Source organism: Sorex fumeus, unplaced genomic scaffold, assembly GCF_029834395.1.
Source record: "Sorex fumeus unplaced genomic scaffold, SorFum_2.1 ptg000098l, whole genome shotgun sequence".
In the NCBI taxonomy this organism is placed as follows: domain Eukaryota; kingdom Metazoa; phylum Chordata; class Mammalia; order Eulipotyphla; family Soricidae; genus Sorex; species Sorex fumeus.
The window spans coordinates 1548454-1567911 of NW_026606155.1; the positions used below are offsets into that span (position 1 = coordinate 1548454).

The window sequence follows — 19458 nt, forward strand, 5'->3', positions numbered from 1 at the left end:
ATATAGCACAAACATACTATGTCTGAAAGTGCAGAAACAGGAAAATTAATATAAACAGAAAGAACAATCTTGCATAAATACTGCATTCTTAGACTTCTATCTGCAAGCATCTCTGGAGATGATGTAGATGATTGCAAGCATGTATGGAAATCAAGGCTAACGCCACCTTACTGCATCATGGGCAGATTATTCTACCCCAATGACCAACGCCCTTTGCTTCCTCATCCCCTAGCTCTGGCCCCACTCCAAAACTTAATTCCAGAAGTGTATTTACAAGGTTGACTTGACTGTGAAACCCTAGAATGATTTTAATTAATTAAACCATTTTATGGAAATATGTCCTAGATTCTGCACAGTGACACACTGATTTCATTCATGTAGGGGGCAGGGGTGACAAGAAACTAAGAGTGTCATCCAACCACAAAAAAAAGGTAAAGGTAAAGGTAAAGGCCCTCCCGTTGTTCGTCGATTTGCTCGAGCGGGCCCAGTAACATCTCCATTGGAGACTTTGTTGTTACTGTGTCTGGCATATCGAATACGTCACGGGGAGCTTGCCAGGCTCTGCCGTGCAGGCGAGATGCTCTCGGTAGCTTGCCGGGCTCTCCGAGAGGGGCGGAGGAATCGAACTCGGGTCGACCATGTTGGCTGCGTGCAAGGCAAACGCCCTACCGCTGTGCTATCGCTCCAGCCCCCCAAAAAAAGTATTAAATAAACATTGATAAAGTGGTAAGAATAGGCTGCAAGTTTTCTTATGACCCAATAATGGTCTGACATAAAAACAATGAAGGAGATAAAGTACTCTCATTGAGAATAGCACACTGTTTAGGAAGGGAAATATTTTAATATACCACCTACACAGATATTTCGATGTGACAGTTTTGAAGTTGACTTGTAATACTTTATATACATTTACTGGATAGCATGCATATGTTTACTGCAATTATTAAAGATTCCTGCCTCAAATTTCAATCTCAAGAGTTAAAAAAATCAAATTGATCATTAAAGTTCCAATTCACTCTTGCTCTTACATGACAGGAAGTTGTTAAAATGGCTGAATACAAGAGCTGTACTCAGGAAACACAATCCATTTGTGATAAGAGCACAACCAAATAATCAATTCTCCCATTGTTCTCAAGTTCTAAAATTTTGAGTTTAGGTTCAAGATTGAATATAAATCTTATACAGGATACAAAATCGAAATATCCACACCACAATTTCCAGAGTAAAATAAATAAATTTATTATAGAGGTATAAAAAATATATGAATGATCAGTGAATAAAATTTATTTACACAAATGAATTTTGTAAATACCAAATAGGGAATTAGGGGAATTTTTAAGATAACATTTATGATTTGAATATGAAAGAGATATGGAGTCCATTATAATAAATCTGCAAACAAGTGCATAAAATATCAAGAAATCATTTAGTACCTAGAATCAACAACACAGGTAAAGTAATATCACTCCTTCAGACTTACTTCATAAAAGCAAATAGCAATAGTGTGTCGGACTGGTACTTCTGGGTCATGGCAAAGGCAGAAGAATGTAGAATAGAGTTCCATGTGGAAGTTTTTAGGATCAACAAAGACAATCATGGCCTGGAGGAGGTAGGAAGAAAGAGGTTGAGTGGAAAGAAAAGAATAAGAGGCATCAATACCTCGTATGAAAATCAGGTTACTTACTCAAAAGCCATGTCCTCACAATCATAATTTACTTAGAAATAACATTTGGAGAATCAATGGTATGCATCTCATTTTGATTTATGTAGAGAGATAAATACAAATCATAATAATATTTATTTAGCACCTACTATGTGTACCAGACATTATGCTAAGCTTCAAGTGCCAACAGGGGGATAATTTTACACAGCTATCTCTTTACATAATTTTAAATTTTAAATAAAATGTTTAACCAATACAAAAACGTGACTTATTACCGGAAAGTTATAAGCACAGTTCTTTCGTACTGAAATATATTTCTTCTCCTGCTCTAAGATTTGGGATGCAATCTGGTTTTCATTGTGTCCATTTTCTTGTTGCAAACCCAATGTACAAAGTTTCTTATAAAACTCCAAAAATCTCAAGTGTTGATCTGGAGTAAAAATTCCTAAAACAAATGTAAAACTCAATCTTTTAACTGAAAACAAAAAAATTTTTAAAGAAAATATCAAAGTACAATAAAAAGATAACTGGATCCAAAATTTAAACTGTTAAAGAGATCACAAATAAAAACATGAGGTAAGAATAGCTATCCTAAAGAAAGTTAAGAGGTGAATCACATTGTTTCACCTTCTATGTTAATTTTACTGCTCTGATGTTACTAGTATAAACTACAGAAACACCATGTAGGAACTACACCTGCGTTAATTTCTACATCATTTATCACACTTTAGAGTACTAGCATGTCACTATAATAATACCGTGGTCATCCTTAACATTTACTCGTGGTAAACATCCTAAAAAAACCTGCAGAAAATACCTGTTTCTGCCGCAGAAGATCCTAAAAATTGAATCTGAAAAATAGCCAAGTAAACTCAAAATATTTTTGATCAATTAATAGACAAGTTTATGTGTTTATTTATTTGGGTTTGAGGGCCACACCCAGAGCTGCTCAGGATTGACCCCTGGCAGCTCTCAGGGACCAGGGATGAGCAGTGCCAGGGATCAAATTCTGGTTTTCTGCATGGAAGGTAAGCACCTTCATCCCTGTTGGATCCCTCTGGCTCCTGGCTGGATACATTAATTATCCATCTAGTGAACATAGGAATTTAAATACTGCAAAATAGATACATTTTTTTCAACATTTTCAAAAGGTCTACAAACCGTATTAAAAATTCCTTAGCACGTCATACTGCATTGCAACCTGTATCAATCAAACCACATTCAAGTGAGTCACCTGTGGTTTATACCGGTGCCAACGTGCCAGTATGCTAGGTGATTATGTGTTCATTAATGTCCATTTTATTATAGCAAGCTAAGAACCAAGTAATACATTCAAATTCCAGAAACAATGGATACTATTCTATAGTTGATGCTTAAAACTCACAATATATTATATATTCACCAAATGACTAATAAGGTTATACTGACTATTCATTGACAGTTAACACACCTAAGTTTCTATTATTAACTATCAACTAAAGCATAAATACACAAATATCCAGGATCTTAAAAGTCTATGTCTACTTCTCTCTGTCATTGTTCTTTCAAATAGATTCTATTAATTAAAAGGCCTTTCTTAAAATTATATGTTAAAAATTCTAAACTCTAAAAAGTTTACAACTGAAAATCTGAAGTCTGTCAACTAAGATGAAAGAAAAGGGGGAAGATTATACAAATTATTAGAATGTATCATACCATATAGTCCATGACAAAGTTTTCCCAAATGGAAAGATAAGGAAATAAGAATTGATTCATCTGCCTTGAAAGATTTTTCACAAAATGACTTCACTAAAGGAAATATAGTTTCACTTCTGTCATCTAGGAAACAAAACAAAATGAAACACACGGTAGATCCAAGAAATTAATACATTTCCATAAACTTCAGAAATTACAATTGTCTCATAGTAGTTGACATCATCTAGAAACAATAATGATAGAGGGGTGCAGAGAAAGGTAGGAAGGAGAACTGAAAACAATCAAATGCTGGGGGCCAGAGAGATACTACAGTGGATAGAGCATGTGCCTGTATGTGGTAGGTCCAGGTTCAATCCCCAGCACCCCTATGATCCCCCAAGCATCACCAGGAGTAATTCCTAAGGGCAGAGGCAGGTGTAACCCCTGAGCACCACAAGTGTCCCTAAACCTGAAATAAATCAAAAAATGTAATGTTGAATGGGAAGCCAAGACACTTACACTTCAAACTGTGGGCCAGAAGGAAATAGAATATGAAGAATGAATACAAACTAAAAAGATGAAATAGAGGATTAAGCTTATTTCTGAGGAATTAAAGGAATTCTAACACATGCAAGGCTAAAAGCACCTTTTTGGTTTCCCACAAGTGCATCTTGGATGATGCTTAAGTGCATCCCCATCTTATTATTTCATTTTTGATCAGAATTAACTTATAATAATGTTCTTTCTATTTAATTTCTTCACTTTGCTTCTTACATAACTCTCCTTTAAAATAACTGGTTTGGGACTGGAGCAATAGCACAGTGGGTAGGGCGTTTGCCTTGCACACAGTCAACCCGGGTTTGATTCCCAGCATCCTATATGGTCTCCCGAGCACCATCAGGAGTAATTCCTGAGTGCAAAGCCAAGGAAAAATCCCTGTGCATTGCCGGGTGTTACCCAAAAAGCTAAAAATTAATAATAATAATAATAAAAATAAATAAATAAAATAACTGTTTTTTTAAGTAGAATGTCTTAAGGCCCTTAATTTATGTCATATAATATAAACAGGCAAATATAAGTAAAAAAAAACTCATACCAATTAAGAACCCAAACAAGTAAAAATCATGCAAAAATACGGTCCTTTTTTAATAAACGGCATAAGGCAGGAGTCTGCAAAAATTTTTTTTGTAAATGTTCTAATCTTTGCACTGTATCTGTTCACAACTGTCACTTCTAGCATAATACAGAAACAGTTGCAGAGGAAAATCATACATCAATAAGTGGACATGGCCTTGTTCCAGTGAGCTTGATTTGCAAAAACAAGTGCACAGGATTTGGTCACTCGAAGTTTACCAATCCTTGGTAGAAGGAGTCTGGAGAGACATCAGAGAGAAACTGTCTACGAAAAGGACCCCGAAGAAGTAGTGGGCAAGGAAAAGGGTGGAGAGAGAGAGAGAGAGAGAGAATTAGGGAGGAATAAAAGAATGCGAACAGGGGAGAGAGGAAGAAAGGAGATCCGCCAATACGCAGGACATGAGGTGAGTCTGTGGGGGTGAATGTGGAGGAGAGAAAACGGCAGAGGGCAAGGACCAATGGGAGAGGGGAGGTGTAACAAACTAGATATAATAAAAGTTTGTCCTGCAGTTACCTATCCTCCAACCTGTGATACAAAAACCCAGAGAAGCAGCGGTTTCAGAAGCCAAGATGCGCCCCCAGGAAGGTGTACCTGTGTCAAAGATGTCGAGCAGATTAACCAGTGTTTCAAAGGCTGCAAGCCGGACGCTGCTGCCTTCATCGCTGAAGAGTTCTATTAACTCGGGGAGCACCACACTTTTTGTCAGTTCTGTCCTGCAGCAATAGAAATAGAAGCAATGCGGGGGGGAAATCAAATCAACAAAACTATAGAATTTATAAGACTATGTCACTGGGCTAGGTGTAGGAGATAACCAGGGGAGGGATTATCTTAAAGATACGCATGGCCACAGCTCTCCAAAAGCTTGCAGTCCAGTTGGAGAATGTGACAGAAACATTTTAGAAACATTAATAGTCACTGAATAATTTATTTAAACCCCTCTGGGTTCTCTTGGCACAGTGTTATTCCCTACAAAAATATTAATGATTAGTTCACATGAAACTGTAGAAATTTCAATGTAGTTTTCCATCTTAAGAAATTCTAGCAAGGGGGCCAGAGTGATAGTACAGTAGGCAGGGCATTTGCCTTGCACACGGCCGACCTGGGTTTGATCCCTGGCATCCCATATGGTCCCCAAGCACCGCCAGGAGTAATTCCCAAGTGCAGAGACAGGAGTAACCCCTGAGCATAGCTGGGTGTGACTCAAAAAAAAAAATAAAATAAAGAAGTTCTAGCAAATGCTCATGGATAAATTTGAAAAGCTTATCAATATTAACTGTAGAAACCCAAATAAAATCGGCTTAATAGATTTTTAGGGGATTAGTTAGTTTCTCATCCACTTACCAGGAACTCATTTCTAGAAGTAAGAATAGTATGTGATACTAGAAATTCCCTACCTGAAAGTCTCAAACACAACATAAATGTTTGGGGGAGATGATACTTACAATGCAATCACAGATGGTTGCTACTCAGTTCTTTGTTTTGTTTTATTTCAGGGGGCCATACCCCCATGTTGCTGAGGGATCACTCCTGGCAGGGTTCAGGGAAATATATGAGGTACTAGGGACTGAAGCCAGGTCTGCAGTGTGTAAAGCAAGTGCCCTACCCACTATACTATCACTCTGGCCCTCAATACTTTGTTTTACTTATTCACCATAGCAAGAGACCAGTACAAGGACACACTCTTGAATAAAATGGGTGGCTTAGGACATGGCCAACTTTCTTGAGTTAAGGTGGAAGATGGCATGAATTTAGAAAGTCACAGTATTTAGAAAAAAAAAACATAAGAATATGAGAAACTCAGTAAGAGTTTCAAAAAGCTCCAAAATTACAAAAAGTACAAAGATTGTAAGACAACATTGAAAGGCAGAATTTCTGCTCAAGGTGATGACCTGCCTATCCAGTAGGGAGCCACGTGTGGCGAATACACACTTAAAATGAGGTCATTAAAGCTGAGGAACTGGTGCTTTCATATCATAGTTCTTAACTTAAATGGAATCAGCCACCTGTAGCAAGCAACTCACCAAATGACAATACAGCTCGAAGGCAAAGACTTGAACAATAAGAGGACCGAAAACTGTTTTTAAGAAACTACCCTGAGCTCAGATAGAGAAGGGAGCACCAAATAAATGGTGTTGAAAGAATCCTCCCAAAATGGGAGAAGCATGCTGAAAGTAGACTATAGACCAAACATGATTGCCACCCATTGCCTCTTTTGCAAACCACAACACCCAATAGGACAGAGAGAGCAAAAGGGAATGCACTGCCACAGAGGCAGGGTGGGGTGGGGGGATGGGGGGTGGGAGGGATACTGGGATCCGTGGTGGTGGAGAATGGGCACTGGTGGAGGGATGGGTACTCAATCATTGTATAACTGAAACCCAAGCACAAAAATTTGTAAGTCTACAACCGTACCTCATGGTGTCTCACTAATAAAAATTTTTTTAAAGAATTACCCTATATAAGGTATATAGGTGTGTATATATATATATATATATATATATATATATATATATATATATACCTCCATCCCTCTCGGAGAGTCTGGCAAGCTACCGAAAGTATCCCACCCACATGGCAGAGCCTGGCAAGCTCCCCGTGGCGTATTCGATATGCCAAAAACAGTAACAACAAGTCTCACAATGGAGATGTTACTGGTGCCCACTTGAGTAAATCAATGAACAATAGGAGAACAGTGCTATAGTGCTACCCTATATAAAGGGATATACATATATCTTTCAGTAACCGTATTTCCAACCATAATGCCCAAAAGAAGGGGGGGGGTTGCCACAAAGGGATACTGGGAGGGGGGGGAAACTGGGGACATTGGTGATGGGAAATGTACACTGGTGAAGGGATGGGTGTTGGAACATTATATAACTGAAACTCAATCATGAACAAGCTTGTAACTATATCTCAATGTGATTTAATTAAAAGAAAATTTTACAAAACTACCCAATATGAGAGTCCTTACTATTACCAGTAGTCTACAAGCATTCATTAAACATAGAAGGCGGGGAGCTAGTCAAAGGACTGAGTGTGCCGATGTTGGCTGTGTCTGAGGGCTGCCAAGCAACACTGCATCACTTGGTTAAGCACCTTCCCATCAGGCCAGAATAGTGAGGGAGAGACAAGTATTGTCAGAGGCCCCAGGCCAGTCTTCAGAGATCCAAAAGAAAGAAAAATGGTGGTGGGGGCAGGGAAGGGGGTGCAGAGAGTAAATACAGGGGTTAAGGCACTTGCCTTGACACGATCAATCCCTGCTCAATTCCTGGCAGCACATACAGTAGCTCAGGAGTGAGCTACTGAGCACAGAGTCAGGAATAATAAGCCCTGAGCACTACTCGGTATGACCCAAGAAAGGAAAGAAGGATATTAGTTCTTATGTAAACTTCAATGTAATTAATTGCTTATATAATACAGGTAAAGGAATAAGTTAAATTTTTCTATGCTGTAGAATGCTAAATTTATGCTTATTTCCCAAGCAGGAATATACCTTGCTTCTATGCCAACCATGCAGTTTTATCAACTTTTCCAATTTCATTGGCAAAAGAAGTATTTTGCTATTGCTTTTTGCAATTATCTCACATTATCCAATGTCTGCCAAGCTGACTACATCTTTTACCCAGTTGTAGGCACCTAAAAGAGAGGATTGGATCTTGTTTGCTGTATCACATGTATGGCACACAATACTTATGGTGACAGCCCAAAGTAAATCCATTAAATCTATATTTTTCCAAACAACTAATGACTTTGACTATGTGCTTGTGAGTCACATGTATTCATTCTTTGTAAAATGTTGCTTTTTTTTTTTGGCCCATCTGTCACATTATACAAATCGAGGGGCAATAAGGTATCTTGGTAAACGTACAAATAGATGATGCGAATAGTTTCCCTCCTTATTTAGTTCCTCTTAGGGAACTGGATATACATGACACATTTCTCAAAAAGCAGATTAGTGCTTTACTATCTATTTAAGAGAATATCTTCCTCTTGCCTTCACATTTTCATTCCAGCCCTGTCCAGGGCAGAATTCCAGGTCATGATCCTTTCTACCCTGCTGGCATTTATTTAAGCATACAGAACAGAAGTCAGAGAACAGTACGATCACATTATTTTTCTAGAAGTCGAGAGGCCAATGATAATAATATCCCCCACCCATGGAGTTGGTTTTAGGTAAGGGAATAAGTAAGGTACAGTGGAGCAGTGAAAATGAACCAAAAAAAAAAAAAAAAGCAACCTGCCCAGAAATCCAATCAGCACTCAGGGTGTGACAAAAATCTTAGAAACCTGCCCGGAGGGTGGCTGTAACACGGTAGGGTAGCTGTGTGTCCAACTCTTAAACCTGATGTGGACGATACTGAATCTGGGGCTGATCAGGACCACAGAAAAGCAACAGGAAGTCGAGGAATCCTCCCGTCCTTGCTGCCTCTTCCACTGCCTCTCTTAGCATCTGGGCCTGAAGAAATGGTGGAGCCTGACTGCCTCCACCTCCCTTTTCCATGGAGTTGCCTCCAGGGCTTCTGATTAGCCAGCCGCTCCACGTCCCCACTTCATCAAGAGTCTTGTTAGCAGCAGACAAAAACCTGGCAGAGGACAAGAACTAATCACCAAGCCCATTATGCCCGAATCCCACAATCTGCCTCTCCAGGCAATCAAGGAGCTGCTTCTTTGTGACTGTGTTTTAGTGTCGATTTAGCACAGGGAACGCACTCGACTGGGGGGGAGGCAATTAAAGGAACCCGACTGCCGAACGGATCCATAAGTTGTGCCCTAAGTACAATGAGGCTGCTCATTCCCCCCACGCCTGGGAATGTACGTGACAGCTTGTTCTCGAACATTTGGAGGCCTCTCCTCCCCGCTCTGGGGAGGGATATTCCCAAAGCTGTTCCAAGCAAACAGCCTCGAGTGTGTCACGTGCTACTGAGGTTATCTGGGTCGAGTACAAAACTGAAGACTGCTGAGGCCTCTTAGAAAGTGATTCAGATTCAGCAGGTGGGTGGGAGGGGGGCTGTTCCACTCATCATGGTCCCTACATGCAATCCTACACATATGAGTGCTCTTTATAGCTGAATAACTTCCCATCGTATGGCATAGAGCATTTTAGTTTTCCATTCCGCTGACAGACATTTGGATATTCTCATAAATAGATTGTTCCAGCCCGGGCTGTCACAAAATAAAGCTGAGGCAAACGTATAAAATTCAGGGGATGAATACATATTTCCACCTGCCCTGAGTAACACATTTAAAAGTAGAATGGCTGGGGTTATGGTGCCACCAGCAGGTCAATCTGTACCTGTGAGGCGAGTGCATCAGCAGCCTGATGGTGCCTTCAGAATTCCAGATACCCCAAAATTGCTTCTATGCCTTTGGCCAGACTCCAAAAACATGGGGCAAAGTTTACCAAGAAAGTAAACAGCTAAAAGTTAGGTAAGGTAAAGGTAAAGGTAAAGGCCCTCCCGTTGATCGTCGATTTGCTCGAGCGGGCCCAGTAACGTCTCCATTGGAGATTTTGTTGTTACTGTGTCTGGCATATCGAATACTCTCGGCAGCTTGCCGGGCTCTCCGAGAGGGGCGGAGGAATCGAACTCTGGTCGGCCATGTTGGATGCTTGTAAGGCGAACGCCCTACCGCTGTGCTATCGCTCCAGCCCCAAAAGTTAGGTATGTGGGAGATATACCCACAAACTACCTCCAGCTCAGCTATATAATTGGAGGCAAGGCCTCTCTGGTTCCTGATCGAACTACTTAACGGTCATGATCCCAGAGACTCAGAAACAAGTCTCGAAACCCAAGGGCTTTTGGCAGAAATGCGTCCAGTCCCTACAGTAGGTTACCGGTGCTGGCACAACCCAGGTGGGAATAGGTTTCATGCCTTGGCCTGTTCCCCCTGGCGCCCCAGTGGCAGCCATCCTCCAGAGGCCACTGGACAGTCAGGTTTGGGCCCGCAGTGATGAGACACACTGGGCCTCACGGGATGGGGGTGGAGCCAGCCCTGTCCTCCCCATCCCAACGAGACCCTGAGTCGCCGCCCACAAATGGCCTCTCTGGCTCCTGACCAAGCTACTTAACAGCCATGATCCCAGAGACTCAGAAACAAATCTCGAAACCCAGCAGCTTTTGGCAGAAATGCATCCAGAACTCGCAGTGGGTTACTGTCACTGGGCCACCCCAGGGGGGAAAGGGTACTGTCCCTCTACCTGCTCCCCCTTGGCGGCTCGGTGGCTGCCATCCACCAGAGGCCATTGAACAGTCAGGTTTGGGCCCACAGTGATGAGACACGCCGGGGCCTCACAGAATGGGTGTGGAGCCGGCCCTTCCCCACCCCCCAATCCCAATGAGACCCAAAGTCACCGCCAATGAACGGCCTCTCTGGCTCCTGATCAAGCCGTTTAATGGTCATGATCCCAGAGACTCAGGAACAAATCTCAGAACCCAGCAGGTTTTGGCAGAAATCCGTCCAGATTTAATTGTTAAAATTTCAGAATTTCAAAATCGTGTGGCCACTACTGCAGCCACGCGACATCATGTGTTATTCATAACCAGCAATGGAAAACAACTTGTCTACTCTTGCCTTTTCAGCAGATCTGAGTGTTGGGGTAAAATCCCAAATAATAATGGTGGGCCTGGTGTCAAAATATTGAATGTAATCAAAGTAGAGAGAGAGTAATGTGGAAATCATCTGTCCCACAGGTAGGGGGAGGGTGTGGGATGGGGGTATACTGTGGGTTTTGGTGGTGGAGAATGGGCACTGGTGAAGGTACAGGTGCTTCATTGTATGACCGAGATTTAAACCCAAAAGCTTTGTAACTGCTCTCACGGTGATTCAATAAATAAAATTACAAAAAAAATTTTAAAAAAAGTAAGATGAAGTCCATGCCCAATTCAATCAGCTAATCGGTGGCTGAATAAATAGCAGTACTCCTACATAAAATAATAAAATAAAATAAATATAGGTAGAATGGCTCGCTCATCTAGAGGTAAGCTAAATGGCAGTAAGTTTTCGACAATGTGTTTCACTATTTCACTATTTTCCATTGTAGGTCTGAGTTCTGTTTCCACCAAATCTTCATACATGTTATTTGCATCGCTTTAGCTTAATCATTCGAGTGAATATGTAATGGGGTTTACTAATAGTATGCCTGTATGTTGCCTTGACTTTATACCCCCCTTTTATGATAACGGGGCTGGAGCGATAGCACGGCGGGTAGGGCGTTCGCCTTACAAGCGGCCAACATGGCCGACCCGAGTTCGATTCCTCCGCCCCTCTCGGAGAGCCCGGCAAGCTACCGAGAGTATTCGATATGCCAGACACAGTAACAACAAAGTCTCCAATGGAGACGTTACTGGGCCCGCTTGAGCAAATCGACGATCAACGGGAGGGCCTTTATGATAATAGTAAGATACGTTGAGTATCTTTTAATTTTATATTTTAATTGAATCACTGTGAGATAGTTACAAAGCTTTCGTGATTGAGTTTCAGTCATGAATGATCGAATACTCATTCCTCCACCCACGTACATTTTCCACCACCAATGTCCCAAGTACCTCTCCCGTCAACCCCACCCCCCACCCCATTCCCTGCCTCTGTGGCAGGCACTTTCCTTCTGACTCTATCTCCACTTTTGGGCATTATGGTTTCCAATACAGATACTGAGAGGTCATCATGTTTGGTCCTTTACTTATTATGCTGAATATCTTTTTGGGTGCTTTTTGGACATATCCGTAACCAACATACAGTTCATTTCTCATCGTACTTTTTAAAAGTTTTGCATTTCTGAAAGTATTCTTATAAATTCTGGATGAAAGGTGCCAAGACTAGTTGGCTAGACACAAGACAAGCACCATGACCCCCATATCATCTCACCTGTTCTGCTTTGTTTTGGGGGCAGGAGACACACCCAGCAGTGCTCGGGGCTTACTCCTGGCTCTGTGCTCGGGGATCACTCCTTGAAGGCTTGGGGAACAACAGGGGTGATGGAGATGGAACCCAGGTTAACTACAAGCAAGGTAAGTGCCTTACCCGCTGTACGGTCTCTCAGGCTCAGCTCATGAATTCTATCTAAGTAATCCTTGACTTCACTGTCACTGTCCTCCCGTTATTCATCAGTTTGCTCAAGTGGGCCCAGTAATGTCTCCATCATGAGTCTTGTTGTTACTGTGTTTGGCATATCGAATATGTCACGGGTAACTTGCCAGGCTTTGCCGCGCAGGCACGATACTCTCGGTACCTTGCCGGGCTCTCCGAGAGGGGTGGAGGAATCGAACTCGGGTCGGCCATGTAGGCTGCATGCAAGGCAAACACCCTACAGCTATGCTATCACTCCAGCCCGATAGCACAGCGGTAGGGCATTTGCCTTGCACGCAGTCAGCCTGGCCGAGCCGGATTCAATTCCTCCGCCCCTCTCGGAGAGCCCAGCAAGCTACCAGGAGTATCCCACCCCCACGGCAAAGCCTGGCAAGCTACCCGTGATGTATTCAATATGCCAAACACAGAAACAACAAGTCTCAAAATGGAGATGTTACTGGGCCCGCTTGAGCAAATTCATGAACAACAGGAGGACAGGACAGTAATCCTTGACTATTCCAAAGTCATACGAAAGGTTTTCCTTTTCATCTTTATATTTCCTTTGGTTGATAATATTCACTTTTACATTTAGGTCTATGACCAACTTCAAGTTAAGTCTTCGCATGTGAGTGAGGCGAGGGTTCAGTAGTCACTGCTTTTCTCCTATAAATATTCAGTTATTCCGGAACTATATTTTGAAAATAATTCCTCTCCTCACTAAAAGGTCTTCCCACTCGGGGCCAAGAAACAGTACAGGGTTTAAGGCACTTATCTTGTAGGTACCTGACCCCGTTTTGACACCTGACATGCAGACACAAGACAAACACGTGACACTACCCGGAATTGCTGTGACATTCTAAAGTCTTTCTAAAGTTTTAAATATTAGCTCAGATATTTATAATTTAACTGTTCAAATGGCAATTATCTTTGCTTGGGAGACAAAGATGAAATCAGTGGGGGGGGGAAAAAGAGAAAAAGAAAAAGGATACAATATTTTTGTACACAATTTACGACCCTTAAAAACAAAAAGTATTTCCCAAGACAGTATTTATATATTATCTATCTTTCATAGGGCGAGGGATAGCACATGGGGTAGGGCATTTGCCTTGCACACGGCCAACCAGGGCTGACCCAGGTTATATTCCTCTGCCCCTCTCAGAGAGCCCAGCAAGTTACCGAGAGTATCTCGCCCGCATGGCAGAGCCTGGCAAGCTCCCTGTGACGTACGCGATATGCCAAATACAGTAACAACAAGTCTCACAATGGAGACATTACAGGTGCCCGCTTGAGCAAATCGATGAACAACGGGAGGACAGTGCTACAGTGCTATCTTTCATATATTATCTACTACTGCCATGAGATTCATTTTTATGGGTAAAGGATGGGGGTTAGTCTTCCCTGTGCCTCTCCTTCCTAAATTTCATGTACCCCAAAGGCAAGGAAAAGCATCACCAGGCAGCGGAACTGCAAAACTGGCAGGAGACAAGGAAAGGCCTCCAGGGAGTGATGGCATATAGGGACACATAATACCGCTATCAGCAAAAATAAACTACAACTCTATCCCTGCATGATTTCTACTGGGACTTTTTCTTCCACTAGCTAAGAATTTGGAATGATGGTACATTGTTTAAAGCAAAAAAGAGATTAACATTAGCTGAATGCCTCTCACAAGCTACATATCTTCACCTTTATCAACTTTAATCCAGATACAGGAATAATATTCACTGCTACTGATCAGGTTTGCGATAGCACAGCGGGTAGGGCATTTGCCTTGCATGTGGCCAACCTGGGTTCGATTCCTCCGCCCCTCTCGGAGAGCCCGGCAAGCTACGAAGAGTATCCCGCCCGCACGACAGAGCCTAGCATGCTCCCCGAAGTATATGCCAAAAACAGCAACAACAAACAGTAACAACATCTCACCATGGAGACGTTACTGGTGCCTGCTCGAGCAAATCAATGAACAACAGGAGGACAGTGCTACAGTGCTATGATGAGGTTTTTAAGGATCACATAAGGTCTTTCAGTGGCATGTCCTCATGAAAGAGGTTACGTGTGTCTCACAATCGAGAACTAAAGATGGTGCAACTGTCATAGAAATTAAAACGTGCACATACCCAATGCCTTGAGCTATATTTTCCAATTGCCGACACATACAAGATCGAACTTCATACTCCACATCTTGACAAAGTGATTTTACCAGAGGAAGTATTTCTCTTTTAATGCTTAGAGAAGGAAGAAACAAATATGCAAATGGGTAAGTGTTTAAGGATAACTGACACTGACCAACAATTTATTAAAATTTTTGTATAATAATGTTATACTTTAAAGTTTTATATAAAAGATGATATATTGAGCATGTATTAATACACTTGATTATCTTCAGCTACTTGAAAATCATGTTTTGATGGGGTCATTTTAAAATAATGGTTAAGGGGGAAAGAGAGTGGAGAGTTAAATAAAATATAATGAAGTTAAAACAATGGTGAATTTTGGGTTGGCAGCTAAACATCTTAAATAAGATAAAAATCTAAAGGCAGAAGACATTCTTATATTCTCATTATGCAATAGTCCATTCTTTCCATTTGAGACTTAAGATCTGGCAAGAGAAGAGCCTTTAACTATAAACACTGTCCACAAAAACTCTCTAAAAGATGTCATCCAAATAATAAATTCATAAAAACAATGAAAGAAAACAGAAAATCTACCTTTATTGCATGTTTATCATTTTCTGAAGTCTCTAAAAAAGCCATTTTAGCCTCAGAATGACACTAGATGTTTTACAGGTAAGATTTTAATGGGTAAGACAAGTCAATCTTATTGATTTTGAAAAGGTCATGGGGGATAAGGGGGAAATAAATGAATATAATTCTGTAAGTTTCTGAAATTCTATAATTAAAAAGAGCTTACCTTATATGCAGTATGGAAATAGTAAAAAATCTAATTATCACAGTCATACATTTCAAATCAATTCCATAATACATTAAAAATTACATAAAAATACTCACGTATGGGCATCAAATTTATTGGTCAATGTTCCTAAAATCTTACAACTAACTAAACGAGACTGGACTGTTTGGGAAAGTTGTGCCTTGGAAACAAGTGGATTCAAAATCTAAAAAGAAAAAGATTTAAAGGAAAAAAAGAATCACAAAATTTTACGTATTCTTGACACGAACTTCAATTCTTTTCTTCAGAAAGCATTTAACTGTCCTACATGTTTTTACAAAGAACATGAATTACAATTTGAAGTACATGGCTGCTTATAACCTGCTCATAAGGAATAGTTTTTGAAGATGCACTTCAAAAACAATAAAGTATACTTGTTCCTTTTATTCCATATAAGGGATTCTACTCATCCTAAAGGGATAGTTTCCAATCAATTCCATTATGTAAACCTGCTTCTCTGGCAGAGTCTGTTGCAATTGAAGTAGGCCCCTGCATTGTGTACATGCTGGGCTCTCAAACACCCCGCTGCAGGAGTGCTGTACACAGCGCTGTGAAGATCAGACTCCTCCTGCAGCCCTTCACATCTCTTTACTTTCTCCATATCACCAGGCTTCCCGTCTACTTAACAGGGAAATCAGAATATGCCCTACCAAGAGTCTTCCAAATTCTAAAATCCTGTAATTCTGATCAACGGGAACACTGATTTGTTTTCCCTCTCAATAAAGTAGCCAGAATGACTGAATATTGTATCACTCTGGCACTGTCCTCCCTTTGTTCATCAATTTAAGCGGCCACCAGTAATATCTCCACTGTGAGACTTGTTGTTACTGTTTTTTGGCATATAGAATACACCATGGGGAGCTTGCCAGGCTCTGCCATGCGGGTGAGATACTCTCGGTAGCTTGCCAGGTTCTCCCAGAGGGGCGGAGGAATCGAACCTGGGTCAGCCGCATGCCAGGCAAATGCCCTATCCACTGTGCTATCGCTCCAGCCCATGACTGAATACATGGTGATAAAGATAACTTAAGCCAAAGATGAAATAAAACAAAAGGCACTGAAACCCAATCATGAACAATGTTATACTTGTGTATCTTACCTCACAGTGATTCAACAAAAAAGATGAATTTTTTAAAAAATTAAAGTCTTCAAAATCAGGACCAGATAGTATAGAAGCCAAGGCTCTTGGCTTATATGCAGCCAAGCCTGGTTTGCTTGATCCTGGGCACTAGATGATCTCCCTAAGCCCAGGTGTCACCCTAGAGGACCCCTGAGCACATCTGCATAGCCCAGATAGTCTTCAGCACTGCAGATCCCAAACAACACCACCACCTCCAGACAGAACACGGAAAGGCGGGCCTGCCTGAGAGTCACCAGGGCTTCAGCTCTCCTGAGCACTGCTCAAGGGGACTCTCATCTTTAAATTCATATATTATATAATATATGGTATTCTAAAGTAAAAATTGCACATGTGGGGCTGGAGCAATAGCACAGCAGGTAAGGCGTTTGCCTTGCACGTGGCCAACCCGGGTTCGATTCCCAGCATCCCACATGGTCCCCTGAGCACCGCCAGTAGTAACTCCTGAGTGCAGAGCCAGGGGTAACCCCTGTGCATCGCCGGATGTGACCCAAAAAGCAAAAAAAATTAAAAAATAAAGACTCTATTTAAAAAAAATTGTACATGTATCACTCTTCAAAAACTATAAAATAACATGTCTACATTATGTTAAACATTTATATTTGTAAAATCATCTAGATGTTGGTCCTCAAGAATTCAAACATCCTTTTAACTTGGGACATCTTCTCAAATACTTCAAGCAAGTATTTTAGTACTGAGACAAGACCATAATCTGTCTGAGAACAAAGAAAATACATAGGCACTTAATGAAATCCAATGAGTACACTTCACTAATAACTATTTCAAACATGACATACTTAAAAGGAAATAAATACAGGGAACAATGTTGAAAAAATTAAAACTCATTTCCTATGAGAATAAGAATAAATTTTCCTTAAAATTCATTTCTCTCATCTTAATTTACTGAAACTTTTAAAGAAGGGAACATTGAACAACAATAAAAATTAAACAACTAGGGGATAAAACAGTAGTGATATCTGTAACAAATATTACAAAGGATTGGCAACCTTGACAGATAAATAGTGTTAAAAGGATAGGACCATACAGTTCCAAAAGAAAAACTGTAAATACAACAAATGAGAAAATATTCAAGATCATAATAATGGAAAATTCCCATTAAAATTTGATTCCATTTGTGGTCCATCAAATTAAATCAACATAACTGTTGATAAATGTTCAGAAAAATATGCATTTTTATATATTGTTGGTGATTTCACTATTTTTAAGTCATAGTTAAGGGAATTTTCTGAAAAACAAAAAAAGCTCCACGGAGATAACCACTGATACTTCTATTTGATAGAAAATAGGCTTAAATGGGCTTAAATGCTTAACAGGTAAAGCACTTCAGAGCCCCTGCTCAATGACAAGGAACAGGAAAATAATGTGACTATAAAGCGACTCTATAGAAATGCATCTGGTCCCAAAAGTTGTGAATAACTAGACAACTGAAAAACTCTCAATGAACATGTAACAGAACATTAAAAATGGCTAGTAAAGCCATTCTTTTTCTTCCTTTAATATTTGTGTTGGCTGGAGCGATAGCACAGCGGTAGGGTGTTTGCCTTACTAGCGGCCAACATGGCCAACCCGAGTTCGATTCCTCCGCTCCTCTCGGAGAGCCCGGCAAGCTACCGAGAGTATTCGATATGCCAGACACAGTAACAACAAAGTCTCCAATGGAGACGTTACTGGGCCCGCTCGAGCAAATCGACGATCAACGGGAGGGCCTTTACCTTTACCTTACCTTACAATTTCCATAATGAAGATACACTAATTTGAGAGTGAAAAATTAAGTTTATTCTTTCTTAAAAATTCCACTTTAATTGAAAACAAACATCTCAGAACGATTTCATTCTTAGTCTTACAGAAAGCAAGCTGTTACCTCGTGCCTTAAGGTTTCCTTGGGTAATACTTCTATCACGGACAGAAGCGTTTCCAGCCAGGCATTGCTGACACCTGCATGACACAAAAAACAGATCAAAGGAAATGTTGTTGTGCTTATAAGTTGAACTTCTGTTCAGACACAGAGTAGCTAGTGTTGTCACAGTAGTTAATGATAAGTGGGAGTAACTTATACTATTGGATGTTTCTCTCTACCTTTTTTCTCTTTTTGGGTCATACCCGGCAATGCTCAGGGGTTACTCCTGGCTCACGCACTCAGGAATTACTCCTGGCTGTGCTCAGGGGACCATGAGATGCTAGGAATCAAACCCGGACTGGCCACATGCAATGCAAACACCCAACCTGCTGTGCTATCCACTCCAGCCCGTTTCTCTGTTTTTTTTTTTAATTTCAGCCAATATCTAGGAAAACACTTTAGTGAAAAAATATATTAGGGGAACATCTTTAACCCAAAGTGAGCTCTCTTGCTATACAATGGTAGTACTATAAACATTAAGTGGTATAAAAGGCAAAAAAAAAAATCTAAGAAGATATGAATCATAAGGGGAATGATGGGTGTTTAATTTTCAAGGATTCTGATACTGCAGTCTGTAAGGGAACAGCCAAAGCTATGTGGAGTCAGGCCATTCGTGTGATCCTCATCAGGCCTCCAGGCTTCAAACTTAAAACACATCACAACCACGGACACACAACAACGGTAAGTGAACACACAAGTAAGCATGCCAGGCCCCTGACCTGTATCCCTGTGCTCCAGATGGAGGAGGATGACTTGGAGGAAGGCGTGGGCATATGTGTGAATTGACACTGATTCTTCCTGTAGAATAGTCAAAAATGATACCGCAGCCATTAACTGCATCTCCACACCTGCAACATGCAGGACTTCCTGTACAATCAGAAAGAGCTTGCTATTATATATATGGGAGAGTAGAAACTGTCATT

At 40.9% G+C, this 19458-nt stretch overlaps 1 protein-coding gene across 2 annotated transcripts in view; it reads right to left on the reverse strand.

Moving 5' to 3' along the window:
* PPP4R4 (protein phosphatase 4 regulatory subunit 4) overlaps positions 1–19458 on the reverse strand; it is a 121646-nt gene that overhangs the window by 43350 nt on the left and 58838 nt on the right. For both annotated transcript variants that reach the window (XM_056133127.1, XM_056133128.1), the window contains 8 exons: positions 19255–19402; positions 18500–18573; positions 15542–15648; positions 14651–14758; positions 5064–5185; positions 3359–3481; positions 1939–2108; positions 1481–1600 (listed from right to left, as the gene is read on the reverse strand). In XM_056133127.1, the coding sequence (XP_055989102.1) occupies positions 1481–1600; positions 1939–2108; positions 3359–3481; positions 5064–5185; positions 14651–14758; positions 15542–15648; positions 18500–18573; positions 19255–19402 (972 nt within the window). The remainder of the gene's footprint in view (positions 1–1480; positions 1601–1938; positions 2109–3358; positions 3482–5063; positions 5186–14650; positions 14759–15541; positions 15649–18499; positions 18574–19254; positions 19403–19458) is intronic.